Source organism: Penicillium argentinense (assembly GCF_028826775.1).
Source record: "Penicillium argentinense strain IBT 30761 chromosome Unknown utg000010l_segment0_segment0, whole genome shotgun sequence".
NCBI lineage: Eukaryota > Fungi > Ascomycota > Eurotiomycetes > Eurotiales > Aspergillaceae > Penicillium > Penicillium argentinense.
In genome coordinates, this window is record NW_026622669.1 from 154870 (window position 1) to 182576 (window position 27707).

At 52.6% G+C, this 27707-nt stretch overlaps 11 protein-coding genes across 11 annotated transcripts; 5 read left to right on the top strand and 6 right to left on the bottom strand.

Moving 5' to 3' along the window:
• Positions 1–2356: 2356 nt before the first annotated feature.
• Positions 2357–3781, bottom strand: N7532_009769 (NAD(P)/FAD-dependent oxidoreductase; the record flags this gene model as incomplete). Its single annotated transcript, XM_056622260.1, has 3 exons — positions 2357–2621; positions 2675–2918; positions 2974–3781. 3 exons carry the CDS (start codon positions 3779–3781, stop codon positions 2357–2359), a joined length of 1317 nt encoding a protein of 438 aa, XP_056469676.1.
• Positions 3782–5236: 1455 nt separating this feature from the next.
• N7532_009770 (M28 family metallopeptidase) lies at positions 5237–6781 on the top strand (the record flags this gene model as incomplete). Its single annotated transcript, XM_056622261.1, has 2 exons — positions 5237–5308; positions 5378–6781. 2 exons carry the CDS (start codon positions 5237–5239, stop codon positions 6779–6781), a joined length of 1476 nt encoding a protein of 491 aa, XP_056469677.1.
• A 282-nt stretch (positions 6782–7063) lies between these two features.
• N7532_009771 (DUF1115 domain protein) lies at positions 7064–7951 on the bottom strand (the record flags this gene model as incomplete). The annotated part of the gene is made up of 1 exon (XM_056622262.1): positions 7064–7951. One exon carries the CDS (start codon positions 7949–7951, stop codon positions 7064–7066), a length of 888 nt encoding a protein of 295 aa, XP_056469678.1.
• Positions 7952–8427: 476 nt separating this feature from the next.
• On the bottom strand, positions 8428–9266 carry N7532_009772 (putative EF-hand calcium-binding domain protein; the record flags this gene model as incomplete). The annotated part of the gene is made up of 2 exons (XM_056622263.1): positions 8428–9149; positions 9206–9266. 2 exons carry the CDS (start codon positions 9264–9266, stop codon positions 8428–8430), a joined length of 783 nt encoding a protein of 260 aa, XP_056469679.1.
• Positions 9267–10322: 1056 nt separating this feature from the next.
• N7532_009773 (zinc-binding alcohol dehydrogenase family protein) lies at positions 10323–11369 on the top strand (the record flags this gene model as incomplete). The annotated part of the gene is made up of 1 exon (XM_056622264.1): positions 10323–11369. The coding sequence occupies one exon, from the start codon at positions 10323–10325 to the stop codon at positions 11367–11369; it is 1047 nt and encodes a 348-aa protein (XP_056469680.1).
• A 3608-nt stretch (positions 11370–14977) lies between these two features.
• N7532_009774 (uncharacterized protein) lies at positions 14978–15673 on the bottom strand (the record flags this gene model as incomplete). The annotated part of the gene is made up of 1 exon (XM_056622265.1): positions 14978–15673. The coding sequence occupies one exon, from the start codon at positions 15671–15673 to the stop codon at positions 14978–14980; it is 696 nt and encodes a 231-aa protein (XP_056469681.1).
• An 888-nt stretch (positions 15674–16561) lies between these two features.
• On the top strand, positions 16562–19056 carry N7532_009775 (anoctamin family protein; the record flags this gene model as incomplete). The annotated part of the gene is made up of 6 exons (XM_056622266.1): positions 16562–16643; positions 16697–16838; positions 16882–17233; positions 17296–17727; positions 17796–18716; positions 18778–19056. 6 exons carry the CDS (start codon positions 16562–16564, stop codon positions 19054–19056), a joined length of 2208 nt encoding a protein of 735 aa, XP_056469682.1.
• A 230-nt stretch (positions 19057–19286) lies between these two features.
• N7532_009776 (splicing factor ESS-2 family protein) lies at positions 19287–20753 on the bottom strand (the record flags this gene model as incomplete). The annotated part of the gene is made up of 1 exon (XM_056622267.1): positions 19287–20753. One exon carries the CDS (start codon positions 20751–20753, stop codon positions 19287–19289), a length of 1467 nt encoding a protein of 488 aa, XP_056469683.1.
• A 627-nt stretch (positions 20754–21380) lies between these two features.
• On the top strand, positions 21381–22328 carry N7532_009777 (uncharacterized protein; the record flags this gene model as incomplete). The annotated part of the gene is made up of 1 exon (XM_056622268.1): positions 21381–22328. One exon carries the CDS (start codon positions 21381–21383, stop codon positions 22326–22328), a length of 948 nt encoding a protein of 315 aa, XP_056469684.1.
• Positions 22329–22741: 413 nt separating this feature from the next.
• Positions 22742–24337, bottom strand: N7532_009778 (acyltransferase family protein; the record flags this gene model as incomplete). The annotated part of the gene is made up of 1 exon (XM_056622269.1): positions 22742–24337. One exon carries the CDS (start codon positions 24335–24337, stop codon positions 22742–22744), a length of 1596 nt encoding a protein of 531 aa, XP_056469685.1.
• A 1298-nt stretch (positions 24338–25635) lies between these two features.
• On the top strand, positions 25636–27285 carry N7532_009779 (trehalose-6-phosphate synthase; the record flags this gene model as incomplete). The annotated part of the gene is made up of 5 exons (XM_056622270.1): positions 25636–25924; positions 26018–26387; positions 26447–26495; positions 26613–26820; positions 26885–27285. 5 exons carry the CDS (start codon positions 25636–25638, stop codon positions 27283–27285), a joined length of 1317 nt encoding a protein of 438 aa, XP_056469686.1.
• Between the last annotated feature and the right edge of the window lie 422 nt (positions 27286–27707).

The window sequence follows — 27707 nt, forward strand, 5'->3', positions numbered from 1 at the left end:
CCACAATCGCAACTGAGTATTCAACCCACGACCTCGCTTCATCAGCATGATGGGGGACTGCCAAGTGAGGATCATGTTAGTATTAATATCTCTCTGTCCCAAGAGGTCGTCGGCACCCTTGTCCACCAGCGTTCCAATGTCACCTTTTGTCTTGAGCTTGAGGGCCACAGGCCATGAGCATCTTCGCATGTCCAGAAATTGCTCCTGGGCAGTTTGGTAAACATTGTGCTTTGTGGAGTCGCAATAAATCATCGGCAATCTTCTCCGTGGTATAAAGGCACATTTTATGGAAGAACATTATGTGCTGCCAACCTTTCACAGACAAGAAAAGCGAGTCGTAGAGAAGTGCCGGGGCAGCCCATGGTGCACCGTCGAGTCGAGGCCGGGAGAATGTTGCGACTGTGAGGCCCGCATTGATGGTTGCCGCCGTGAGCCAGTATCAGCCAAGACAATCCCAACTGCAGATAAAACGCAAAGGCCCCGGCCACATCCAGGAGAGAAAGACTTAACAGCAAACCCAATATACTTGAGCTCGGCGGCTTTTCCCAGGGTGAAGTCTTGCACGCACTGCTTCAACTGCTGCAAGTCCTTTTGGGGAGCAGCTACGCGCTCTAGGTGCTCGATTGTGTACCTGATAAGTGTTCCGTAGTATAGCCAGGTAAAAGATCCAGTGAATAATGATGTGGCAGATGATGGAACCAACTCATCTTTCTCTTTGCGGTTATGTATGGAGGGTTTCTGGGTGACTTAGAAGTGGGGCCTCAGCTATCCTTTTAAACTGCCATGCTACTATCTAGTCTTTGCCATGGAATGGAGGACTAGTAGCTGAAGATGGATTTGCAAAGTGTTCCGCGCACCACTCCACTTGGTCCCCTTGGTCGCGGAGTTGAAGTTGCTTGGGACTGATTACAACGTCTTGACTGGGCGCCTCGTAATTGGCATGCCGGTATCTCGCTGATCATTCTGTTTGCGTCTGTGCTATTATGCACACAGCCCGCAGGGCGATGAGACCTTCTACCCAATGAATGCTTCATCTGGCCCCGATGGCCCCACTAGGCTGAGCGTGGTCTGTATGAGAGCTCTGCCTGATTGTCAAGGTGGGCTTCTGGTGATATTTTGAACAATTTAAAAGACTATGGTTGAGCATCATGGCTGACCCTTTGCACCTTTCCTGGTCTTTCCGTCTCCCCCCGCTACCCAGATTAGAGACATTCTCAATGGCGCGACTCCCTTCCTCTCAGCGCGAACAACCCCAAATCATTGATACCAATTCCGCCCGCCGCGAGCGCTCGGTTTTTTGGAGGTGTCGCTGTCTTGATGGTGTGGGGGGTACATGGACACATGGCAACTACTTGATCCCTTCATTGTTGGGAATCGATCACTACGTCCCTCCATAGGAGTTGCAGATGCACTGGGCATTGTGGATTGGCCCGTACCTCTATGAACTACACGTTGATGCACATATGCAAATAACGGAGAGCTATGTGGACGAGATGCGATGGGGATCGTGGCAGTCCGCGATTCCGGACCGAATCGTCGGTGGGACGTTTGCAACAGATTCTGAGCTGGAAAGTATGGGTGAGTCGACCCTATTCTCAACACGTTACAAGTGATCAGGTCTGGGTTTACGACTAACGTATCTAGCAGCGGGTGTACTTGGCCAAGGGGGAAGAGGATCCCGGTTTGCTACAGCTTCAGGAGGAACAACTCTCACACGTTCGCGCTCGGGCTTCTTCAGGCTTCTATTTGCTTTGATATCGGGGAGGCAGACCTATCCTGGTCGCGGGCCTTGGCAGGTTGGAGAAAGATGAGCGCGGTCTCGAGCTGTCATGGCGTGAAGGAACTTTACAACCGTCCCAATTCGTGTCTCCGAGCACTCACAGGCATGTATTCGGGCAAGCTTCAAGAAAAGCATTTTGAGGGACTACTGCAGGACTATAAAATCGGAGCTGTAATGGAGGAGAGGTTAAGCAGATAGTAATTAATGTACGTTGCGGTTGGAATCGCCATACCCCTGGAGACAGAAACGCGCCTCCCGATGAGTTCGCCGCGAGTAAAGCGCGGTATGAGGCCAAGAAGCCTCATTGATTTACTTCCTGGCTGGACATAGTAGGTAAATTGGCAGCGACCCTGGCTATTCATTATACATAATACTTTAAAATCTGAAATTTGTCAAAGATCCTCGAGCATGGTATATAGGACTACACCCCATATAGCCTGGAATGTGTCTACTAGGAGGTTTATAGTAGGGTCCGTCTGTGTTGTTTCTAGGTAAGGCTCGTACGAGACTGGCCCAAAGAGCTATCGCAGCTGCGCCGACTCTTATTCCAACTCCAAAATCCATCTTGACTGTTCATCATAGCTTTGCGGCCGGGCTCAATAGGTGTTTCATCTCCGCATTGGGGTACTCCACATTTTGCGACGAGTCGGGCCGCTGTCGATCCCACGCCCATTTCTCTACCAGCTCCGGCGCCAACTCGCCCTCGAGCATCTGTGTAATATACTTGCCCAGGACGGGAAAGAACTTGAAGCCATGGAATGAGCCACAGGTAGCCACATACAGACCCTTGGAGGCCGAATGGGGTGAAATGATGAAATCCGAAGTCGTCGTGAATGCATCCCTGGGCCCATTAGACGGTGGATCGCCAACATCATGTCGCAGAATGATACTCACCAGCAGATTCGGTGTTTAGTCATGGGCCAGTCGGCACTCTTCGGTCCATACCACAGATTCCGTGATTCCACGATATCCTGCTTCAGCGGCCCCGGTACTTTCCACTGGTTATAGTCCCGTGTAGGGGGAGGCGAGGAGAGGTGCCGCCCTGGCAAGATCTCGCGGGTGTTGGTGAAGATCTTCGATCCCCACCATTTCAGCTCTCGATCCTTCGTCGGCGGAATGCTCCCGATAAACGGCTTGCCTGTAAGGGTGTGTTAGTGGTACTCGCGGAAACAGATCGTGATCGAAGCACTCACCCTCCGCGGGCGTGTAGCCCTGGAAGCCAACTGGCATGTCCTTGAATTTCTCATACTGCTTCTCGTCCAGTTGGGCCATCCCCGTCGTAATGCCGGCGGCCACGATGCGCTCGCCGGCTCGCAGGCCTGCGTTGCCGCTCTTCGCCGCACTCCATTCCAGGAGGGTTGGTGTGAACGCACCGGCGGCCACCACGACGTGGGTAGCGGACAGAAGCTCTCCTGTCTTGGTGCTGACGCCGGTACAGGTTCCCCGGCCGTCGAACTCCAGCGTTGCGACATCTGCAGTCACGTACCTGACGCCCAGCTCGATACACCGCTTGGTGACTGCTCGCAGAGAATCCCCGGCGGCGGCCCATCCGCTGGCTCGGTTCACCAGCACTTCCTTGACCCCCGTATAGTCTGCGTCGTTGAACAGACCGCCGTACAGCTTCCGGGCCTCGGCCACGGGCAGCGCGATGATGTCGTCGTTTCGACCGAGCTCCTTGTGGTTGTTGATGACATTTTGGGCGTAATCACTGCGGCAGGTCCAGTACACGCCGGTCTGGTGAAAGAACGGCTGCCAGAGCGGGTCCGACTTGAAAATTTCCTGGGCCTCCAGCGCCAACCGGCAGTAGACCTTGTCATCATAGTCGGCGCGCACCACCTTGTTCCAATCCCACGAGGCGGCTACCCGCGACTCGGCATCGTATGCATCGCGATCTACCAACGTTATGGTCGCATTGGGGTATTTCTGGATGAGGTGATAGGCCGTGGACACGCCAAACACCCCCGCGCCAATGATGAGGTATGAGGCGTCACTTCGCGCCATTGTCGACTTCAGCAATTCGTTGCCCAGATCTCGGGATGTCTGTTGTTCGTATGCCCAGCCGCGGCTCCCAATGATATTTTTTTGGCAGATCGAGCACCTCCGGGGGCGATTGGACAGATAAACCCCGTTGAATGTGCGATTGCCGGCATTTCAAATTGCTCCACCGTGCGGGCAGTGCGGGCTTATCAGTGCGGAGGCATCTCCAACGGGTCCAAAAGGAAGACGAACATCGGGCGGGGTCCCGGTCCGAGCCGATCACGTGGCCACATTTATCAAGGCGATAAAGCGAGCAGGTGCGCCTCGCGCCCTTGAAATCGTAGCCTCTTTGGGAGGCCACCCGGCCAGCCTGGCGACCATCGCAGGCGGCCCCCTCAGCGCAGTCGCGCCACCAATCGTCCACGGGGGCTGGTCTCCGCATGGCGGAGAGGGCGCTTTCCCGCGGGCAATCCGGTGCGGATTGCCGATTCCGGGTCGAGACTCGGATGCCTCCCGAGGGCTGCCGCCAGTCATTGGCAGTGCCTAGCTAGTAGATGGTCTGCACGAGTCCCCGTGGGAGATCACATGAGACATCGGTCTGGTCAGCGGTGTGTGCAGCCGCCTGACTTGATGTTCTGCAAGTGGGCCAGCCTGCATCGTGCGTTTCATACTAGAAAATATATAGTTCTCGCTATTTCGTAACACCATCAAACACTGAATGATCCCGCCGGGTGCTAGATGAAATACTGGGCTAGGTCTGCTCGCGGTCAACTCAGCAGTGCTCTGCAACCTCTGAATTCATTTCAGACGACCCCTATATCGCCACAGTCTAATACATTTAATCGCTGCGCTTTTGCTTTTTCCATAGTCGGTGCGGTGCCTGACCACACTGCATCCAGCGTCGGGCGATTTGACCATGATACATTCGCAGGGCCAAAATTGGAAGGCACCCACGACGTTGAAGTGAAGTTGAAACTCGCATGGTAATCACTGTGTTTCGGTATCAGGGTGACTTTTCCAAATTTTTTATGTATCAAAGATCTCCAACGCGAGCCAGACACTTATGAATGCGCTACCCGTCCCGACGCTTGTGAACTCGCGAGTCTGATTGCCCAGCTGCTTCCGAGCATCGAGGATAGATGAGAACACCTTGGCGCTGTAACCTCAGCCCTGGTGTTGCCAAATGCCGTCGGGTGTCCGTCTGCAGGGTCAGTTCCAGGGCATCGCCCGGGCCAATGGGCGTGGGTTCCCCTCTGCCAAGGACAGCGCAAGGCTTGGCCCATTCGAGGAAGACCTGAGGCATACCTGGGCAGAGAGGCTGCCCTGCAAATGAAAGGGCAGTCACGCGTCGCGGCGCCTGCTATCGCGTGCTATGGCAGGAGCCAGGCCACGGCTCAGTTGGAAGAGGGAGAATGTCTATAAGAAGACCCGGTCTCGCGCCGGCTTCCAGGTCACCTCGTGTGTTCACATTCCGGAAACATGAAGTGGTCAATTCTAGTCTCTTTCCTTCCCATCGTGTGGGCTGGTCGGTCAAAGCCTCTGGTGTCCCCGGTAGGTTCCAACATGACATGATCCCGGGCCGGCGCTGCTATTCGCAAGCATTACTGACTGAACAGAAAGGATGATTTCCCGTCTCTGATCCGACTGGAAGACCTCCTCAAAGGGTCCCGGACTCTGGAGAAATTTGCGTACTCGTACCCGGAGCGCAACCGTGTTTTTGGGGGTGCCGCCCACAATGATACCGTAGACTTCATCTATCGTGAGCTGAAGAAGACGGGCTATTACGATGTGTGGAAGCAGCCGCAAGTTCACACTTGGACCCGCGCCGAGTCATCTCTGATTCTCGACGGCGAAGCAATCGAGGTGACGACCATGACCTACAGCCCCAGTGTCAATGTGACCGCGGAGCTGGTGGTAGTGTCGAACGTTGGATGCAGTGCACCCGACTATCCGGACGAAGTAGCCGGCAAGATCGCTCTCGTCAAACGAGGAGAATGCAGCTTTGCAGAGAAGTCGGTGTTGGCGTCCGCCGCCAACGCAGCGGCCGTGATCGTGTATAACAACGCCGCCGGCTCGCTCAGTGGGACGCTGGGCGGAGCCTCGAGCGACCTGGGCTCTTATGCGGCCATCGCGGGGATATCTCAGGCTGATGGCGAGAACCTGGTCACCGCGGCAGCCGGAGGAACGGTCACTTTGTCTCTCGATATCGATAGCAAGGTGGAAAATCGCACAACATTCAATGTCATTGCCGAAACGAAAGGCGGAGATCATCACAACGTGGTCTCCTTAGGAGGCCATACTGACTCGGTCGAAGCCGGCCCCGGAATCAACGATGATGGCTCGGGCATCATCAGCAACCTGGTGGTCGCCAAAGCCCTGACACGCTTCTCGGTCAAGAATGCCGTCAGGTTCTTCTTCTGGACCGCCGAGGAGTTCGGCTTGCTGGGAAGCGAATACTACACCTCGCATCTCACCCCCAACGAACTGTCGAAGATCAAGCTGTATCTCAACTTCGATATGATTGCCTCGCCAAATTATGCCCTGATGATCTATGATGGCAATGGAGACGCATTCAACCAGACCGGACCCCCGGGTTCTGCCCAGATCGAAGCGCTTTTCGAGAACTACTTCACGGCCCACCACCTCCCCTATATCGCCACGGCTTTTGACGGCCGATCCGACTACGACGGCTTCATCTCGCGAGGCATTCCTGCGGGAGGGATCTTTACCGGTGCCGAGGGCGTCAAAACGGAAACAGAGGCCAAGCTCTTTGGGGGGCAGGCGAATATCTCCTATGATGAAAACTACCATGCGGCCGGGGATAACTTCACCAACCTCAACCACGAGGCATTTCTCATCAATTCGAAAGCGACGGCGTTTGCGGTCGCCACCTACGCCAACAGCCTTGATTCGATTCCTCCGCGCAACCAGACTATCACAAAGAGAGCGTACAAAAAGCGATCCCCTCGATCGCACGCACATGTCAAGAATACCGGCTGTTTCCATTCGCAGGTGGAGATCTAGGCGTGCAGGCATATCGGCATCGCTCTTCCAGTACATGAACCAGGGCAGGCCCAGTCGATTGATCTTTCGATCTCTGCGCTTTCACATGCTTCAGGGTCTGAGCATTTCCCCGCTCAGTGTTTGTTTGTGTTGCTTCAACAGCGCTACCTAGGTATTGGAACAAGTAAAACGCTTAAAACAAGCTTGCATCGCTTATATACAGACGGGTTAAATGCCAATGAATATAGTCAGCCTGTGGATAAGGAGTTTGTGCAATGACCCCCTCAGAATCTGAACATAGTTCTAAAATATGACCTTCTCAAAGGCCTCTTGTAGTCCTTTCGCTTCCAGCCATGCCTCCAGAGCCTGCATATCGCCCCGGTTGGCTCGCTGTCCCCCACGCTCCCCGAGCGAGTCTGTGATCTCTTCCATCCCCAGGAAGACGCGGTGCACCCCGTTGGTCTCCCGAAACCGTTCACTAACCTTTTTTTGATGACTGGGGATATCCCCCCACGAATGGGTTTTGATGAAACTCATGTAGGCATCAATGTCGGGGGAGGCACCCTCGAGACACAAGACTCCGGGCTTACCGGCTAAAACAAATCCGGTGAGGCCGTATCCCGGCGCCAGATTGACCATATCGTCTCTCTTTCTGCGCGTGGAGAGAGATGGGAAGTAGAACCACACTCGCACCATGGGTTCTCGAGGTCCCAGCCCCGAGCGTGTCTTTTCCGAGTCCGCGTCGTGGCACTCTTTGTTTTCGAGGAAACAAGTAGCTTCTGCTTGAATATATTCGAATGCCTCCATGACATCCCCTTGAGGGATGGACGTTGCTATCTGACGAATCTCTGCCTTGGACATCCAATCTGGCTGCCGAAGTGAATAGCCTAATGGCGGTGGTTGATCCATATTTGCTGGATCGGAACATTGTAGAGGGACTGCAATATTGACTTGAATTGTTTTCCCTGTCTCGGCAACCGGGAGTGAAACCGTCAAAAATAGATTGGCGGGAATCTTCGCCATTGGGGTTGGGTCTACACACCACGCCCGAACCCTTTCGACATCTTCTGCGGTGGAGTCCGAAATATCGAGTTCTCCTGGAGATGGAAACATGGCCACTAGGAGATCAACGACGGATATTTGGGACTCCATCAGGTCCGCCGGTAAGAATTGCAGCGATTGGGAAGCCATATTGAACCCTCAAGGCACGCAATCCCCCATTACATAAACGGCCTTCCAAGATGATTGGCAGCCTGGGTCCCGGCCCAGAGCTCGGACGGTGGAGGAGTGTCTGTTAGAGAATGACGGCCTCTTTCAACAATGCGAGATTAGATGATCGCTCATGCAGTCCCCGACGGGCTCAGCAGCGCGGCTGCCGGGACGCCCTGCAAAATCCCGCTGCTCAGTCAGCGCGCTTACATAATGAGTTTCCCCGACCAACCGCTGCTTTGCACCCTCCGCGTCACCAAGCTACCATCTCAGGAGAATAGAAGAAACAGGAGCATAGATCCTGAGATCCAATTGCTAAACAGGGAGGGATTTGATAAAGGATATGTCTATGTGATTTGGAACCATCTATGTTCTGCCATGGACCCGTGTACTTTCCGCTGTCTGCATCAGGTGAGGCTGACCGAAGCTGACCTGTGTGCATGGAATGTCCCACTGAATCACGACGTAGTCTGGGCCAGCGCCCGTTGGAAGAGCTCGGCAATAGAGCGACTGACCGCGTCCGTACGAGGGACTTCGTGTCCACCCCCATGATTATAGGTGCGTCGGTTTTCTGGATCGCATATCCCAGAGAGATGCACCCCAGCCGCGTACCGGGGATCTTTCGACCCATAGATATGCACGGTGGGGATTTGAATTCGAGAGGGGCTCGTGATCTCACGACGAAGTTCCTCTTCCGACAGACCCCCGTCCAGTGAATTCAGCCCCGTCCACCGATTGGCACCCTTGGTTAACACGGCGGAGGAGCCAGCCTGGAGGGCCAGAGCCGAACGTGAGGCCGCGTCCCGCTCACGCGCTTCCGCCGACACATGGAAGCCCAGTTCGACCAGCACGTTCAACGACGCCCCGCCACAGATGAAAATGGCGCTTTTAAAAGGAGGTGGGAGGTGCGGGGTTTCCTCTTGGTGGAACAAAAGCGCACTCGAGCCGAGCACGCAGCCCTGGGAAAACATGAGAGCGGCATCGTAGGGCCCATTCTTGGCGATATAGTCGTTCAGCCACGCACACGCCGCGCGAACCGAGTCGACCGAGTCGGAATCCCAGAAGGCATAGTATGGCGGGCTGTAGAACAGGTCGACCCCCGCCGCGGGATCACTCTGGAATGGACCATCGACAAAATCGAACTCGATGTTTTTGTCAGCCAGTCGGGCCCGAAAGGAGGCTGCCGGTGGCGGCGTGAGCGACGATCCAGTGCGGGGGGGTTGTAGAAGCACATACACGTCTGGGATCGGAAGATCGCGCCACTAGTGCCTTTCCCGTGGAGACAGAGAACCCTCATGGCTGGTCAAGATCGGAATGGTTGTTTGGACACTGGTCAGTGAGGAGGAGGGGAGAAATGGCGGGGCGAGGCCGAGGGGATAAGCACGGCTGCGTCCTGTCTGCAATCCTGGTCACGCCCCGGCCCGCGCATGCGAGAGCCGCACTAGGCCATGCATACCATTGTCGGCCTGCCCTGCGTTGTGTCAAGAGACCACTCCCTCCGTTGCAAGACCTCTCAAGCGTGCAATCGCCCGTCTCGTTCAATTCCAGACGGACACTCCTTCGCAAGTGGGTCGGCCGTCAACATCGTGCGGCTCCCCCTTGCGCCCGCCAGGCAGCATTCCACATTGCGGACGAGCAGAAAGAAGAACCGCAGAGGATCTTATCGCTGCGCGCTGCCATTCATCCTCCCATTTTGATCGGCATTGGATGGCAAAGTGGCTGGTGGAGCTCCATTCAAATTTGTCTGCTAGTCCAAACTGCCTCGGTCGGAGCGTCATTCATCCGATATGGGGAGGGTTGGACTTGACCGTCGTCTTCCGAGGTCCATTGCCGTCTATTATTAATCGGTTGGAAATGGCATTGGACAAGAGCGGGAAGTCTCTGGAGCGACGTGGATGAGCCGATTTGTGAGGGACTACACGAGAAGAGCAGAAGAGAAGAGGAGAAGAGGAGGGAAGGCGCCCGTTTGCAGGAGACCCTCGATGATGTCACCAATGCATCTCCCGTCTATCAAGGGCGGGTGCCATGGCTACTATATGTAGTCTACACGAAGCAAAGTTGGTCAATTGATCTTCTACAGTCTATCGAAGAACTTCGAAACAAAACTACACAGTGCCATCGGTTCGGTCGATCGGCAGAGTTTGTGGGAACTGCAGCAACGGGATCCACCATGTTCACCGTCGTCATGATGGTGTTATACTCACAGTTTGCGGAAGGCGTAGGAGTCGAGATTTGTAATCAGTCCGAAGCTTGCTTAAATAACTAGTTATATACCGGCCGCCGGCGTTGGCCCACAGCACCCTTCCACCCAATTCTGCACTCTCTCACAATAGCATTCTGACACTCGCGGAATATGTCTACCCAGAAGGCCGTCATCATCACCCAGCCCAAGACCAGCGAGCTGGTCACAGACCGTGCTATCCCGGCTCTGCGCGATGACTATATCCTGGTGAAGAATGTCGCCGTGGGCCTCAATCCCACCGATTGGAAGCACGTCGCGTATCTCTCGCCCCCGGGGGTCCTGGTGGGATGTGACTACGCCGGTGTCGTTGAGGCTGTCGGAAACGAAGTCCAAAAGCCGTTCAAGAAGGGGGACCGGGTCTGTGGCTTCGCCCATGGGTGCAACACTGTGCAGCCCGAGGATGGCACGTTTGCTGAGTATATCGTGGCCAAGGGCGACCTGCAGATGAAGATCCCCGACAGTCTTAGCTTCCAGGAGGCGGCTACCCTCGGGGTGGGCATCAACACGGTGGGCCAAGGCCTGTATCAGAGCCTGAAGCTGGCCCTGCCCACAGAACCCATCAAGGAGGCCACACCGATTCTGATCTATGGCGGATCGACCGCCACTGGCACCCTAGCTATCCAATTCGCCAAGATATCCGGCTACACCGTGATCACCACCTGCTCGCCACATAACTTTGACTTGGTGCGTTCGCTCGGTGCTGATGCCGTCTTCGACTACAAGGATGCCCAGGCCCCGGCCGAGATTCGCAAATACACCAAGGACAACCTGAAGCTCGTCTTCGATTGTATCTCGCTGGAGTCGAGTGCCGCCTTCTGCGACCAGGCCATCTCGACCACCGGCGGCGAATACAGCGCTTTGTTGAACGTCAAAATCGAGCGAGCCAACGTCAACGACCGATTCACGCTGGCCTATACCATCATTGGGGAGGCGTTCAAATTCGGTGACGTGCCATTTCCCGCGAAGCCCGAAGACCGAGCCCATGGCGAAAAGTTCATTGCCATTGCGGAACAGTTGCTCGCCCAGGGCAAAATCAAGGTGCACCCACCCAAGGTGGGCCCCGACGGCCTGAAAGGTGTGCTCAATGGGTTGGAGCTTCTCAAGACCGACAAGGTCAGCGGAGAAAAACTGGTTTACAATCTGTCCGAAACTCCTTAGAGGATGATGATTACTGCGATCCTGCTGTTTGTAGCCTTGATACAATTCAAATTCATTCTATGCCTAGGTAGTCACCTTGGCCGGATTTCTCTGCTCATTTTTCGATCATGGTTCTGTCATTAATCAGTGCTTCTGTGCTACACTATTAATGCAGTTCCAAGATTGTACAGGTAAGAAGGTCTTGAATCTGAGCCAATCAAAGCGTTTATGGGTACTTATATTCGCTACACTACAAAGGTGATGCATACTTTGTACTTCAAACAACTTGTTTTTTTTTTCCAATACACCGTTTACTTCGGGATTTCTCGAACGTGATTAAAATTAATAAATAGCCTTTACATTCTTTTATCTGGAATCATTATCCTTTCCCCCTAATTATTATTTGCTGGTGCGTAATTTATATTTGAATATTTCAATTGGGAAAATCAGGAATCGGCATTAAATTCAGGGGGCCTTCAACTCAACGAAGAATCGAGGGCGGATTAGTGATTCGAGGGCCGCCCACATATTTCGAGGGTTTATTAGAGAGCCGCCCTCAACGACCCTCAAAATCTAACCAATTATAAGAATAGTTCAGAGTAGAAGTGGGAAAAAATATGATATATCTATTTACAACGCGACTACGACTGCACCCGCAAGCGAGCTGAATCTCAAGGACTTGTGGAATTTTTTGTAGGTCTTGACTCTCTTTCTCTTTTTCTGCACAATATGTCATTTCTTAAGTAATGTCTCAAATTTCTCAGTTCTCTGATATCTATCCCTCGTCAGTACATGAGGGTGATCCAATTGATCCTGTTCTCTAATTCCCCGATGAGCGATTACGAACGCCTGACCCTTCTGGAATCCAGCAGACACTCGAATCAGTATCGAATTCCGCCCCGATCCCTCTACCCCTGATTCCTGCTTCACTTCAGCGTGTTGGTCTTGGTCGATCCACATCATTTGTTCTGTACTCTGAGATGTCGAAGAATGAGTTTGTCGCTTGGTGGTTGAACACTGAGTTCGGAAAGAAGAAACGACTGAATTGGAGTGCCAACCGTACAGCTACTTGTTGGGAGCAATTCGAACAAGTTGCTGATACTAAAACTGGCAAACCTGGGGCTATGTGTCGTCACTGCCATAAAGTCCTTGATCATCCAGCGAATGGGCGTTATGGAACAACATCCCTTCATCGGCATTTGGCTGGACCAACTTGTCACAGATCTACTTCTCAGAAGGCTGATATCAAGTGGCTACTAGCTGATGTTGTATGTACTATTAAAGCTATGTCAACCTTTAATTTACTAACTTAAAACCCCCTGGTTCCTAGGGACGGAATACACCAAACAAGTCGACAGTCTTTACACAAGCAGCATGGGAGCAGAAGCTTCTACAACTTCTTACTCTTTCGCACCTTCCCTTCCAATTATCGAGCACCCGGAGTTTCGTGAGCTTATTTCCTTTGCTCGACTTGCGCCTACACCACCAGAGATTCCTTCTGCACGGGTAATTCGGTCTCGGCTACGGGGTTACGTTCAATAACAGCAACAGTCCCTTCTTCAAAAGCTACCTTCTAATGCAAAGCTCTCGCTTGCATTGGATTTCTGGACATCTCCATTTCGACAGGCTTTTATGACTGTGACAGGCTACTTTCTCGATCAGGATTGGGAGTATCAAGAGATCCTCCTCGGCTTTGAACCACTATCTGGGTCACACTCAGGTGTGAATCTAAGTGATGTGGTTCTTAAGCTCCTTCAGCAGCATAAGATCGCAGATCGAGTCCTCCCAGTCACTACTGATAATGCGTCAAACAACAACACGATGATGTCGAGTATCCATGAATCATTACAGTCACTTGAACTCAACAATCATTCTACTATTGTTCGGGTTCCTTGTATTGCTCATGTTATTCAGTTGATTCTGAATGATCTTCTTGGAGTGATGAAAGCAAACCCAAAGAATGAGAGCGCTGAGATAGAATGGCCTAAAGGTCGCGTCCAATCTCTTCGTGCGAGGCAGCAAAAAGACAGATTGTTGATACACATAATAAGGTATAACTATTCCTATTTCTTACTATACTTTCTTACACTGACTCTTTTCTTCTCTTTCTAGGTCCGAACCCTTGCTGTCTATATTAACGCGAGTCCTCAACGCCGGGAGGCATTCTGCAATCTTCAAACTGAAGAGCTAAAGCTTGTTCCAATCCAGGATGTACGAACTCGCTGGAACAAAACCTTTTGATGCTTCGACATGCTAAACGACTACAATCAATATTCGATGAGTTTTGTTCCCAGTACAATCAGGAGCACTTTGCGTTAAGTCAAGAAGAGTGGTGACAGATTGAATATCTTGGATCATCCAACCTTTCTTCAAATTCACAGCCCTTCTTTCAAAGACTAAGGATGTTAGTATCCATCTAGTCTTTAGCATCTACAATAAGCTCTTCGATCATCTTGAAAAGTCTCAAAAGGCGTTGAAACGGAAGAAAGTTGCTTGGAAGCAGCTCATGCTCGCTTCGCTTGAAGCAGCAAAGAAGCTTTCACAATATTACAGTATGACCGACACAATTGACAACAATCCCTACGTAATTGGTACAATCCTCCCCGCAGCAGAAGCTTCAATTTTTTGAAGGGAAGGACTGGAATGATCCAGATAATGATTGGCGTGCAATCTATCGAGCAAGCTTAAAGATTACTTTGACATCTACAAGCGACGCCATTCAGATGCACAATCAATATCTAAAACCCGATCATCTGTAGTGGCTATATCGGAGCTTGAGATGGAATGTGTGGCAGAAGGCTTCCATGACTTTGTCTCTGGTGAATCTGATGAGGTAAAAGAATACCTTGAAAGTGGTAAGTGATAATTCTCTGTCATATAACCTAGACTAACCTCCATTATAGGCATTGTGCGAACTCCTATTCGTGTGTTTTGGAAGGATCATCAGCATCAGTTTCCAGCCCTTGCAAACCTTGCCCGCGATGTGCTTTCGATACCTGCAACAGCGATACCTGCAACAGGAGCAGGTATAGAGCGGCTTTTCAACTCCGCCCGGAATGTCTGTCACTACCGGCCAGGCTCTCTGAAGCCGTCAACAATCCAAGATCTTGTGATATTCATGTGTACATCAAGGTTTGAGATTTAAGGGGGCCGGCGAGCTTTGATCAATGAATATCTCTCTTTTGAAGAGATACAGGCTGAACAGGAGGAAAAGGATACAAACCCTCACTATCCTGAACCGATCAGTGATAATGACGAGGGTAATGATCATGATTATGATGAGGGTGATATTGATAATTTTGTCCTTGATATTGTTCAACCCACTCATAAGAAGGCTCAAGCAAAACGGCGACAAAGCGCTATATCTGAGCTAGAAGATGGAGAGCAGGATACTCATGAGGATGATGCTTCCCCCTTACCTAGTATGCAAAATCGACATTCAGGGTGAGTTCGAAAGCGCTCAGGGCTTCTTGATGGATATGAAACCCCTTAGCTGTATATAGAATAGACCCCAATAATAAAATATATCAGAATCACTGGTTTTACATTAATGAACACCATACGATTACTCTTTGAAATCTTAATCTTGAAAACAAAATACTCAACGATACAGCTGTAACCTACATATTTTATGCAATCCCAGGACTTTTTGTGTTTGTCATGTTTGTCGGCCCTCGAAATGTCTCGAGGGCCACCCTCAGAGGGCGGGCAGAAGACCCGCCTGGCCCTCGGGCAGGAGCTACCGGCCCCCCGCCCGCAAAAACGAGGGCGGCCCGCGGGCAACGGCGAGGTCTAGTGCCGAGCGAGGCCTCGAATTCCTTCGACCCGGGCTCCCAGACCTGGCAGGAGCTGAGCGCCGTCCACGGCTTGTATATATTCTGGGTTACAAACTTCCACGTGTTCAGTACATCAATGTCCAAGAAAATGAGATGTTTGAGCGTCGCAAGAGAGGAATCCCTGTGATAAATCGCCTTTGTTAGATGAGACATCCACGGATCAAAGGAGTCTCTCGCTCTCAACATCATTTCGATAAAAATCACACCGGGGCCCGTCCGACCCTGCCACATCGTATTACCTTCTAGATAGCCCTCTTCGCCGCGTGGGCCTTGAAGATTCCACAGCTCGACCCATCGGTATAAAGACTGCTCGTCGTCTATCCCGCTCTCAACCGGCAGCCACATCTTCTCAATTAGTGCGCCATACTTGCGCGGTAGACCCTCAGACGTGATCTCAATGCGCCATCGACGGCTTGAAAGGCCGAGGCAGTTGAATCCAGTAAATGAGATTTGGTGGTGGTAAGTGCTCGCAGTCTCAATGCCATTCATCCGCTGGTGAAGTATCTTCCCTTGTTCCGACAGTCAACGGCAGTTCAACTCTTTGATCCCGTCTCCAGGACCCATATCTAGGTCGAGGTTGATATTGTTCTGAGTCGGTAGACATTTATGGCGAAGGAGGGAGCCCAAGATGTCCAGTCGCAAACAAGTGAGCGTTCCGAGGGCATGTCATCTCGAAAACTTCCTCGAGGGACTTTATATGGTCACGTACTCGGCACTCCAAAAAGGCACACTGCCCCCACGGAGATGCTATCCCGAATCTGAAACAAAGAGGCGCATCTGGTTGCGCCTCAAAGCATCATCGTCCGGGGGCGCCGGGGAGTCTCGACTCCTGATTGCCCAAGAAATTATAGCCAAAATTAGATTGTCCCCAGATCGATTTCATTTCCATGAATGACTGAATCTGTCGTCGGGTCCTGCCACCAGCCACGCTCCCCATTGTTCTCATTGAACGAGCAATGGGCATGCTGAGCGAGTCAGTCAGAGCTTTTTATAGCCCACACCAGACTTGGCCGCCATGGCCGTCGGCCTTTTGTCCTGAGTCACTTGCAGGTCATGTCTTTGCTGGACCCGGGGGTGGTTTGTTTCAAGACATCCTCGGTGCGGTGGATGGATTTGTCGAGGGCGCAAGTCAGATCGCCAAGACGGCCAGATCTTGTTTCTCATCGACTTGACGTGTCCGCAGAGGGCCCTCATGCGCCGCACTGCCCCAGTACCTCGCCAGTACCTGGGTGCTCACGCTGGGGCAGGAGGACGGCGGGTCGCTGGCAGGTATTCGCATTCCCCGCCAAGCTTCGGCGATGACGTCGTCCATCGATCCCTCGATTTCCCTTCGATCTCCCGCAACTTCCCCTCTGCTCCGACACACCCACCACTAGCATGGCGACGACCTCCGAGGCAAATGCGCTGGGTTATAACCTCCAGGTGGACTATGTCGTGTGCTACAGCTTCGGTGACGTCGGTAAGTGTTTCGTTCAGGGGGCTGCACCCCGTACTTGGCTAACGTCTCGGCAGGCCGATCGCAAGCTGTAGAACAGCTCGAGAAGCTGCTCCAGGCACTTTCTGACGTCGGCTTGCAAACGGAGATCCGTCAGGGCGATGAATCATCTCTTCTGATTTTCGTGCGAGCTTCCAAGAAGCGACTCAGGCGGGCGGTGTATCGATCACGGTAGGCCATCTCCTCTGCTGGTCTTTTCCAGCAAACTCTTCACGACGCCTGACCCCCCAGCCCAAAAGTTAACCGATGATCTTCCTTTCGGTAGTGTTCGTGACTGGTTATATGGAATCCGCAATGCCGAACCCGAACCCGCCAGTGCGATCGAGCCCCAAACAGAAGCGGAACGACTCCGAGTCATCTACCACATGATCACCCTCCCCGCGCAGGAGGGCGGTGCCGGGATCACCCCGAATCACGGAGAATGGGAGAAGATCACTGCGGTCTTCCCCCTCCACGACGAGGAGACAAACAAGAAATGGATACGGGAGTGGAGCAAGAAGACCTTTCTCTCCGACGACGATCTGGACCAGATTCGCAACAAATTTGGAGAAAGCGTGCGTATTCAATGCCAGAGAGCCGTGAAATGTGGGGCTTTGAGACTGACGAAGGTGGACAGGTTGGCTTCTACTTTTCCTTCTTGCAGTCATATTTCCGGTTTTTGATCTTTCCCGCGGTGTTTGGCTTTTCGTGCTGGTTCTTCCTCGGTGGGTATTCCGTTGTCTATACGGTAGTAAACAGCCTGTGGTGTATCATCTTTGTCGAATACTGGAAACGCCAGGAAGTCGATCTCGGTTGCCGGTGGCAAACGAAAGGTGTCTCCGCGGTACAGACGAAACGGCGCGAGTTTAAGCCTGAGAAGGAGGTGCGCGATGATAGCACTGGTGAAATGCGCGGAGTATTTTCCGCCACGACGCGGATGCAACGGCAGCTTCTTCAGATCCCATTTGCTCTGCTGGCCGCAATTGCGCTCGGTGCGATCATTGCGACCTGTTTTGCGATTGAGATTTTCATCTCGGAGCTCTACAATGGTCCTTTGAAGACCTATCTGGTATGTGCATCCTTTCCAAACTAGGCAGAAGCCTCCCCTTCCGCACGGGGCTGACGATGCGGCCCCAGATCTTCATTCCCACCATCCTAGTGTCCGCCCTGGTTCCGACCATGAGTGCGGTGCTGATGTCCATTGCGACCAAGCTCAATGATTACGAAAACCACGAAACCAGCGATGGTTACGATGTGGCGCTGACCCAGAAAGTATTCGTCATCAATTTCATCACCTCTTACCTGCCAATCTTTTTGACGGCTTTTGTCTATGTTCCATTTGCGAGTCGGATCGTGCCATATCTCGATGTGTTCCACTTGAGCGTGCGGCCCTTCGTCTCCAAAGAACATGCGTCGGCGAAACGGTCGCACTTTCAGATCGATCCTGCACGCCTCCGCAATCAGGTCATCTATTTCACGGTGACGGCCCAGATCGTCGGGTTTGCCATGGAAACGATTGTGCCGTATCTGAAGCAACACGCATTCCGAAAGTACAAGGCTTTCAACAAGAAGCGCAATGGGAAGCTCCAGGGGAATGGAGACAAAGAATCCCCCGAAAGGAAACCCGTCGTGATCGATAACGACCCGGTCGAGGAGAAGGAGTTCCTGGCTCGCGTCCGGAATGAAGTCGAGCTGGCCGAATACGAGGTGACTGATGACCTTCGCGAGATGTGCATCCAATTCGGATATCTAGCGCTGTTCTCACCAACGTGGCCTCTGGTCCCGGTCTCATTCTTTGTCAACAACTGGGTCGAGCTGCGCTCCGACTTCTTCAAAATATGCATGGAATTCCGCCGCCCAACACCAATCCGAGTAGATACCATTGGCCCTTGGCTCGACACCCTCGGTTTCCTCTCCTGGGTGGGCAGCATTACGAGTGCGGCCTTGATCTACATGTTCAGTGGCAACTCGCAGCACGGTCCAAATGGCGAGCCAACCGACATCGCGGGCTGGGCCCTTCTGCTGACCATTTTCTTCTCCGAGCACCTCTACCTCATTGTGCGATATGCTGTCCAAACTGCCATGACGAAGCTTGAGCCCCCCCTTTGCACGTAAAGAGCGGGCCGCACGTTACTTGATGCGCAAACGATACCTCGACTCGACTCTTCGCGCTGAGGCGAGTGATGACCAAGAGGAGGACGATGGCATCTCAGCCTCGGGCCCGTCCGAGATTTCACGCCGTGCTCTCGAGGATGATGCACGGCAGTCAGCCTCACACAGCACCGATCCCGCCGAGCGATTTTGGATGCGTCAGCGCGGTTGGCAGGAGTCGGCGCAGATCGGCGCAAGAATCATCCAGTCGCAGCCTAGTTCTGACGACAGCAAGAAGCAGCAGTAGAACAAGAAATAGCCCCGGCCCGCTTTCCATCAACGGTGTTGGTAGGACAGATTAATCACCAGCTTTTTGTTAAACCCCCGGCAAGTTGTAAACACTGAACGATTGTAGAGTATTTCTATTCAAATTAAAATGAGGATTCTTAATTGTGATAAAAGAACGAACGCCTGTGCTCTATGGTCCATGATATATCGTAATTCGTCAATCAAGTATAATACTACTAGTATAAACAATCATTTGCGTCCAGGCGTCGGCGTCCAGACGTTCCCCAGCCCGGAGCTCGTCTTGGAAGCCGAGGAAGTTCGCGGTGTACTGCCACCAACCGAGTGCAGCAACCTCTGTGCCGCTGGGGTGAGCAGTTTTCCATGAGGAGAACCCGATCTGGCGCTCGGGGTCGATCCACGCAATCCGAAATCTAATCGGGGACTGCTGGCAAAACGGGGCGTGGGCGTCACAGGAGTCTTGGTTGTGCGAGCCGCTTTTTCAGCACGTTTGTTGCGAGCAACACGGTCGACCATGCGATGATGTAAGGCCTCTCGCTTCCGTGTTTCGGCGATCTGAAAGGGGTTGGGGGTCGAATCCGTCGGGCCGAGAAGACGCCAGTCTAGTTCAGAGGAGGAGTCGATTGGGCCAGCAATTGATTCTGGCTCGTCCTCATCGACAAAGGCGTACCCGTTTACGCGTGGGGTTTCCCCTCCCGCAATCGCAGACCCTGCATCCGACTCGCTTAGTTGTGGCCTGCCTGCAATGGCATCTTGGATTGCGGACATGGATGGCGAGGACGGTGTATTCCGAGTGGCGTCTGCGGCCGCAGCCGCGTCAGCATCGACAATTCTGGTGTTCTGATGCAAGACACGCTTCGGTCCAGCCCTGGAGGCATTTTCAGCCTTTTGTTGTCTTGTTTCGTGCGTATCTTCGACGGAAGAAGGGTGGAACATGAGCGAATTTTCAGGACGGGCATTCCAAGAATCGGGCCTAGCTGGACGTGCTGCGAGGTCGGTCTTTATGGCTGGCTCGGTCGATGGATTTCGCAGAACAAGATCCTTGTTTGGATTCCCGCCCTGAGCAGTAATACGCTTCGTCTCCTGCTGGTGATGCGCAATCTGTCGTGCTGACGGGATCTTATTGTTGTTCCAAATCCAAGCATGCTTCTCTCGACGCGCGGAATTTTGCTTGTCAAGGACCTTGTTGAAGGACTCATTATCATCACTAGTGTACCTGGCTTGAAATGCCATCAGACTCATGTTTGACAGATCAGGCACAATGCGGTCCTTTTCTCCGGTGGCGCCAGTTGTTGCCGATGCGACCGATATGGGAGTATCGCCTCCCCATCCACGAGGGGTCTCATCTGGCTGGCCTGGCAGAACATGCTGTGGCGTGCTTGCGACTGATGCGGGGCTGGATCTTCGTCTGGCATTCGAACCGGGTATTGGACTTTGCATAACATCTGCGAGCTTCCGCTTTGCGCTAATAATCCACTCTTTGTCTTTGGACTCCACGGCATCGAGGTACTCCTGCTTCGCCTGAGTCTCACGCAGACCAGGAAAAAAGTCACGCGAAATGATATGCGACATGGATTCGGTGTAGACATCTTCATCCAATGCTGTTGTGGGACGTTTAATGCGCTTCGGAGGCGGAGGTGGAGGCATGAGCTGGCCGTCAGGCCGCTTGGCGAGCGAGCGCGATGTTTCTGGATCCATTTTGATCGCGGGTTAATAGACGTATCATGTGTGTATCATTCTGAGAGAATTTGGGTCGATGGCAGGGAGGAGGGATAGGAAGTATTAGTGTATATGACGAAGTCTCGGCTGATCGCAACGGCTCGATGTGAACTCACTGGTGTTTTTTCTGTTTGCGATGTTTGTCTGCTGATGTCATCGGAGTTTGCACTCCTTGAATCTTTTACTGCCGGGCGGTGTGGTCTTGCGTTGCGGGATGCAATTCAGGTTGCGGTTGCATTCAAGCAGGACCGCAGGTTGCCCTTGGGAGTCCATACTCGCTACCTGCTGCCGGGGGATATCGCCTTTGACTTGCCTGGCATTTGACATTCTGACCAGAGATGCGGGCTGAGCAATATGGAGAGTGCTCGACATAGGTTTTCACGGATTGATTCATCCCACCTCACTTTCTTGCCCTTCGCATCTTCGCATCTTCGTTCACTTTACAGATATCAATACAATGGAGTACGGGTCGCCACCTAAAGGGGCCCCGTCTTCACCAAATGCCTCTCGGGAACCGCGTCTTCATCTTCCCTCGACGACCGACCCTCCAGGGTCACAGAACCCCCCAAACCACTTGTCTGGTTGATTTTCGGGGCTACCGGACATATGGGCCGATCTCTTGTCAAAACTGCTCTTTCACGCAATGATCTTGTGAGTGCAGTCGGTCGAACATACGAAAATAGTCCTGAGTGCATGAAAGAGCTAGAGGACGAACATGAGAATTGCTTGGGGCTGCTCTGTGATGTTCGGGCTCGGGAAACCGTAAAACGAGTTATCGAGCAGACGATTGCTCGATTCGGCCACATCGATGTCATTGCGAACTGTTCAGGCTACGGGGTTATTGGGGCCTGTGAGGACCAGGACGAATTTGATATTCGGAATCAGTTTGAGACCAACTTCACGGGCACCCTGAACATGATCCAGTTGTCGCTGCCGCACTTCCGCGAACGGCGGGCCGGTCGGTATTTGATCTTCAGTTCGACGTCTGGAGCTCTCGGGGTGCCAGGTCTGGGGCCATACTGCGCCTCTAAATACGCGGTCGAAGGCTTGATGGAGAGTATGCTGTACGAGGTCGACAGCTTCAACATCAAGGGCACACTGGTGGAGCCCGGCCATATGCGCCGGGACGATATCGGGGACCTCGTGTCGCCTTCTGTGATGGCCAACAACCCCTCCGAACACAATCTCTCCTCACCACTCCCGCTTTATGGCCATTTCTTGGTGAAACCACCCAGCGAACCATACAACACCACCACTTCACCCGCTGCTCACGCTCGTCGTATGCTCATGTGGCTAGGTGACAAGCAACCGGCGTCGGCTGTCAAGGCTGCTCACTTAGTGTGGGAGCTTGGTCACTGCTCTTATCCTCCTTTGCGCTTGATTCTCGGTACGTATGCTGTCGAGAGCATTCGCGACCGTTTGAAGTGTATCATTGAGGAAATTGAAGACTGGAAGCATCTGAGTTTTCCACTTGGCGAATCACAGCCGGCTCCTGTGCCCCGAGAAAGGGCATCGACTGTTGGAGATGGAAACGAGGGCGATAATCCGTCATGAGGGACTGCATATATGACGCGCCCATAATTATTCCGCTGGCACAGTGTCAGAGTACGAGTCTGCAGAAATTTGGTGAAAGAGTAGTCTTCGGTCTCGAAGACTACTAGTGGTTAGTAGCCCCTCACACGAGGCAAATCACGAGACAACGAGTATACGATATCCAATATACATCAGAGCTGGTTCCTACGTCCTCAAATCTACCCGGTGCCCGAGAAGCTTAGGTGGCCTGCCTTGCTGTAAATATCTTCTACGACATTGAATCTGTCTCTCGGCCCAAGTGTAGGGGTGCTGGAAGTTGGAAAAGAGAAGGTGGGGGAGTATCTTCGTGTTGTGTACAAGGATGGTAATAATAAAATACTTCGAAAAAGATCTGAGATCCATTTGTGCGGTTTTGCGTCGGGTCAGCGTGGCTATTATCCCTTCGTGATCACACGGTCCTCGATCCAGCGAGCAAACCGAACACTCGGGATGTCCACGGCACGCCAAAATACATCACCGGCCCAGATACAGAGGGGTAAGCAGAACAGCCAGCCAACCATGAATCCGAAGCAGTACTGGAAGTTTGTTGCTTTGCCTGTCATTGCCCAGATACTGGGCATGAGAGAGTAACCAAGGGCGTGCAATATTGGACCATGTACAATGTAAAAGGCGAAGGAAATCTTGCCCAGATACTGGGAAAGCGGGTGGGTGAAAAGCTTTTGAATGTCGGGCGAGTGGTTGACACTCAACACAATGAGGGCGGCTCCAATGGTCTGGGGGAATCGATGAGGCTCGGGGTAGGTCCATGGCGTGACTCCCCACAGCCAGCGATAGAAAGGCGTCCACTTGAAGCCGATATTGGGGGTCGAGCCCAGATAGAGGCCGAGCACGAACACGGCAATCCAGAAGCGGCGACGCGAAATGCTGGCCAGGATCTTGCCCCGAAAGATCAGGCGGATCTGTGGCATCTGTTCTGCTGACTGGTGTGGCTTTTCCCACGTTTCATTGATCAGGTCGATCTCAGCTATCAGCATTCCAAAGAAAAAGAGAACTACATCCCAACGGCCATATCGCATGCAGAACCAAGTCAGTGTCCCGACGAGAGGCATGCGCAACCGGGCGGTGAGGCGGGAGGTGGCCAGGGTAGTAAGAAACAGGACCAGCGAGCTTCGAAATTCCACAGGAATGGTCCACATGTGAGGGTTGTAGTTGTTGTAGTACAGGCCCCAATCGAATGGGTTCAGCAGATGCGCGACGGTATAGTACCAGTCCCACGACTGTTTGTAGAGGGATTTATAAACCGGCGGGTGTTGCTCGTTGGTGCCGAGAATCGTGTGGCCTTCTTTGACGACGCCCCAGGAATAGTTGTACAGGCCAAGACGCACCGCCACGAAGACACAGGCCAAGCCAACCATGCAGGGTATGTAAAGACGTAGGCCTCGGCGGAAGGTCGACGAGGCTAGAACGGTAAAGGTTTGGTCGAACGAGCGAGATCGAATGGTTTTGAGCGGCTTATAGGACAGGACATAGCCAGAGATGACGAAGAAAATGGCCACCATGATATGCCCGGAAATCAACATGTGCACGATGGGCAATTGGTGGATGCCGAAATTCTCGTTTGCGAACCCCCAGCCGATGGCAACCTTCCACGTGTAGGTGAATAAAAAGTGGAAGTTGAAGACTAGGAGACAGGCCCAGCCGCGTAGGCCATCCAGGCCAGCGATGGCGTGTAACTTGGCGGGTTGAGGCGGGTCGGCGCCTACATATCGCTGCAGGAAGCTGGGGGTGAGCGCGACGGTCAAACGGTGGAAGGCATCTTCTGCGAGAGCCACCCAGTCCTCCTGGGGTACTTTTGGGGCCAGCCCATTGGGGTTTGCCAGAATGTTGGACGGGTGGAATTGCGAGAAGCCGTTCCAGCGAGCGTTATCGGGACTCGGGCTGGGGTGCGATCCCAAATTGCCTTTTTCCAGATCTTCGAGGGGAATTTCCACGGCAGAGGCCGAGTCTCGGTGGGTAATGCGAGATGCCATAGTCGTGAACTTTTTCGTGTCTCGGGTGGGAGGTCTTCAACGGGACATGTCCGATCGGGAGCTGGGCGTGGACGACCACACAACCTGGCGCATTGATACTAATCACGCGGGAATGGTCAGTCGGGGCATTGCGGGCGGATTGAATGTAACTAATTACCTGTACAAATTTCGGCGAAAGAAGGACTTGTCGAAAAGCTTGATGTTGATGCCACGTTCGAACGGACCATCAGGAGTTGCGCGGCCGGCGGGTGGAGATACGTCAGCGCGGGAGAGGCGCGCCCGCCAAGCCCACACTCAATTGCAGCTGTGCCGGGAACGAATACAAGCGTGAGGGTGGCAATGCGCAAGACGAGGGTGAGGTTGGTAAAGCAGGAGGGCGGAAAGAAGAGGTCAGAAGGAAAGTATGGCGGGAGTTGGAAGAAACGGAAGAAACGTTCCGCAGCGGTTTTAAGGTTCCCGCCGGACTTCCGTGTCGCAAGCGTCGCCAGGGGCGCCTGCCGAATGCGGATGCATAAGCACGTGATCTGTGCACAATGTATACGACTCGAATCGGACATCAAGTCGTTCCCCACCTACAACAGTACCATTGAGGCAGTATGCACTGGCTGCCAGAGATATGAAGGGAGCAACCACGTACACCCAGAGATGGGGTCCCTCGTGCCGGAGATTTCTGCAGTGAGAACCATCGAGTTGATTATTCCTGCGCCTGACGTCCGAGTGACGATACCGTCCCATACTATCTTGAACTGGCCATGTCATTAGTTCGCCATTTCAAGGGTCCTGTTATTTCCTCGCTTAATCTTGTATCGATTTTGATACTGATACCTCGTGGCTTGTGAGACGTATTTTGAATTGAACAAATACTTGAACGCCCAGTGTCCTGGAGGATTCCAATTAGATCCATTTCTCGAAAAATCTCATGCGTAGCAGAAAAATGCGATCATTAGTGTACCTATGTAGCATACTGACATCTACAAACGCGTTCGTACTGACGTAGAACTCGTCATATACGAGGCAAGAGGCGAGTCTGAAAAAGAAATTTCGATACAGATCCCGATGCCACTCTGTATCAACCTTATGGGACTGTGAGCCGTTGGCCGACGAAATCTATACCATTCCTAGGTACCACGCACTGTAAATTAACCTGAAGAGCTGTGTCTTCCATGCCCAGCCTCGGTACAATTGCATCTACCGGCGCTGTATTGGATCTCAAAGGGTTCGTGTTCAGCCTCACACTCATACTGCAATACCTGTGAAGCCACCATTGTCTCCACCGCATTGTCCAGCACCTGTGCAGTATGTCGGCCAATGAGTCCAAGCGCAAACTCATCATCGTGTCCAATCGCTTGCCCCTCTCCATCAAACGGGTGGATGGCGTCTTTGAATCCTCTATCTCGAGCGGAGGGCTGGTTACGTCCCTATCCGGCCTATGCAAACCAACGCAATTTCAATGGTTCGGCTGGCCAGGAATGGAAGTGAAAAATAGCAAGGACAGAGAAGACGTATCTCGGAGCCTGAGCGAGTACCATGCCGTTCCAATCTTTCTCGACAGCGATCTCGCGCATGAGCATTACAATGGGTTCTCGAGTAAGTCTAGTTCCGAACATCACTGCTTATTATGCATCCTTTGCCACTTCCCAACAGGGTGATGATCGTTTTCATCCCACTCACTTCTACCAGATCGAATATTGTGGCCTATTCTGCACTATCAATCGGGGGTCATCTTTGACGACGGCCCATGGCAAGCCTATCGACGCGTCAATGAGCTCTTTGCTGACTCCGTCGCCGATGTAGCCCAGGACGGGACTCTGATCTGGGTACACGACTACCACCTCATGCTGCTGCCCGAACTTCTCCGGACTCGACTGCACGCGAAGGGGAAGCACTGTGCGATTGGCTTCTCACTGCACACTCCATTTCCCGCGGGCGATTTCTGGCGTAATCTTCCCGTTCGCAAGCATCTCATCGATGGACTCTTGGCCAGCCACTTGATTGGATTCCATACCGACGAGTACAAGCAGAACTTTATCGACACCTGCGCGAGTCTCCTGTGAGAAGTTCCTGTTCGTCGACGCTGATGACCGAATTGCTGACGATCGTTCCGGAAAGGGGCGCACGCACCGAAATCCCCAACCAGATCCAGTACAAGAGTCGATTAGTATGTACAGACAAATTCATAGTAGGCATCGATCCGCAAAAATTCAGCGATACCTTGCAGAAACCCGAGGTACAACAGCGGATTCGAACCCTGGAAGAAAAATACTGAGGCATGAAGGTGATCGTGGGTGTGGATCGACTCGACCACATCAAAGGTCTTACACAGAAGCTGAGAGGATTTGATGTCTTCCTGGACGACCATCCAGAGCTACGAAATAAAGTGGTTCTCATCCAAGTGGCTGTTCCCAGCCGTGAGGATGTAAAGGAATATCAAGAGTTAGAGACTGAGCTCAGCACGATCGCTGGCAAGATAAATGGCAAACACGGTGCGTTGATAGATAGTAATTCCGGAGGGAGATATCAGTACGGATGGGATATTGACCTCAGCAGCAACCCCCGAAGGAACGCCGTTGCTATATATGCATCGGTCTGTCCCTTTCACAGAGCTGACAGCTTTATATTCGGTTGCGGATGCCTGTCTTCTCACCTCGACTCGCGATGGCATGAACCTCGTCTCTTTCGAGTACGTCGCCTGCCAGGAGAAAAGACATGGCGTGCTGGTCCTGTCTGAATTTGCCGGAGCCGCATCCTTCATGCGCGAGGGCAGTATTCCATTCCACCCAGCTAACACGACAGAGATGTCGGAATCGATTTTTCATGCCTTGAACCTGGATCCGGCCGAGCGAAAGTGCAAGTACCTATATTTGCGAGACTTTGTCAACAATAACACAAGGCAAGCTAGCACAATCCCATCACCAGATAACATTCCTGTGGCTAATCTGTGCTACTAGTGCAAAATGGGGTCAAACTTTTATTGAAAAACTCTCCCATCGATGCAAACGCCCAGAGGATCCTTGTTGAGGAATTAAGTTGGGGGTGGAATTCGTCCACACTCAAAGTCAAAACTTGGGCGCGTATCCTTTCGCTGGAACTATGATACAACATCGGATCTACACTAATCCATGGCTTCTCTTAATGGCGTGATGATGGCGCTCGCAGAAAGCCAGGCTGCGATCTCACTGTCTATGTCTAGTCGACTGGGATTATGAAGCTGCACACAGTTGATCACGTCGCTTCCAAGGTTGATTCGGTGGAGACATACAACTAACTGATAGACCTTGTATTAGCTCATTTTGTGTTGTGTTCAAGAACTTTGTTCTAAATCAAAAGTGATTTGTTTTCGCACGTGTCATTACAAAATCCCGACCGGTGC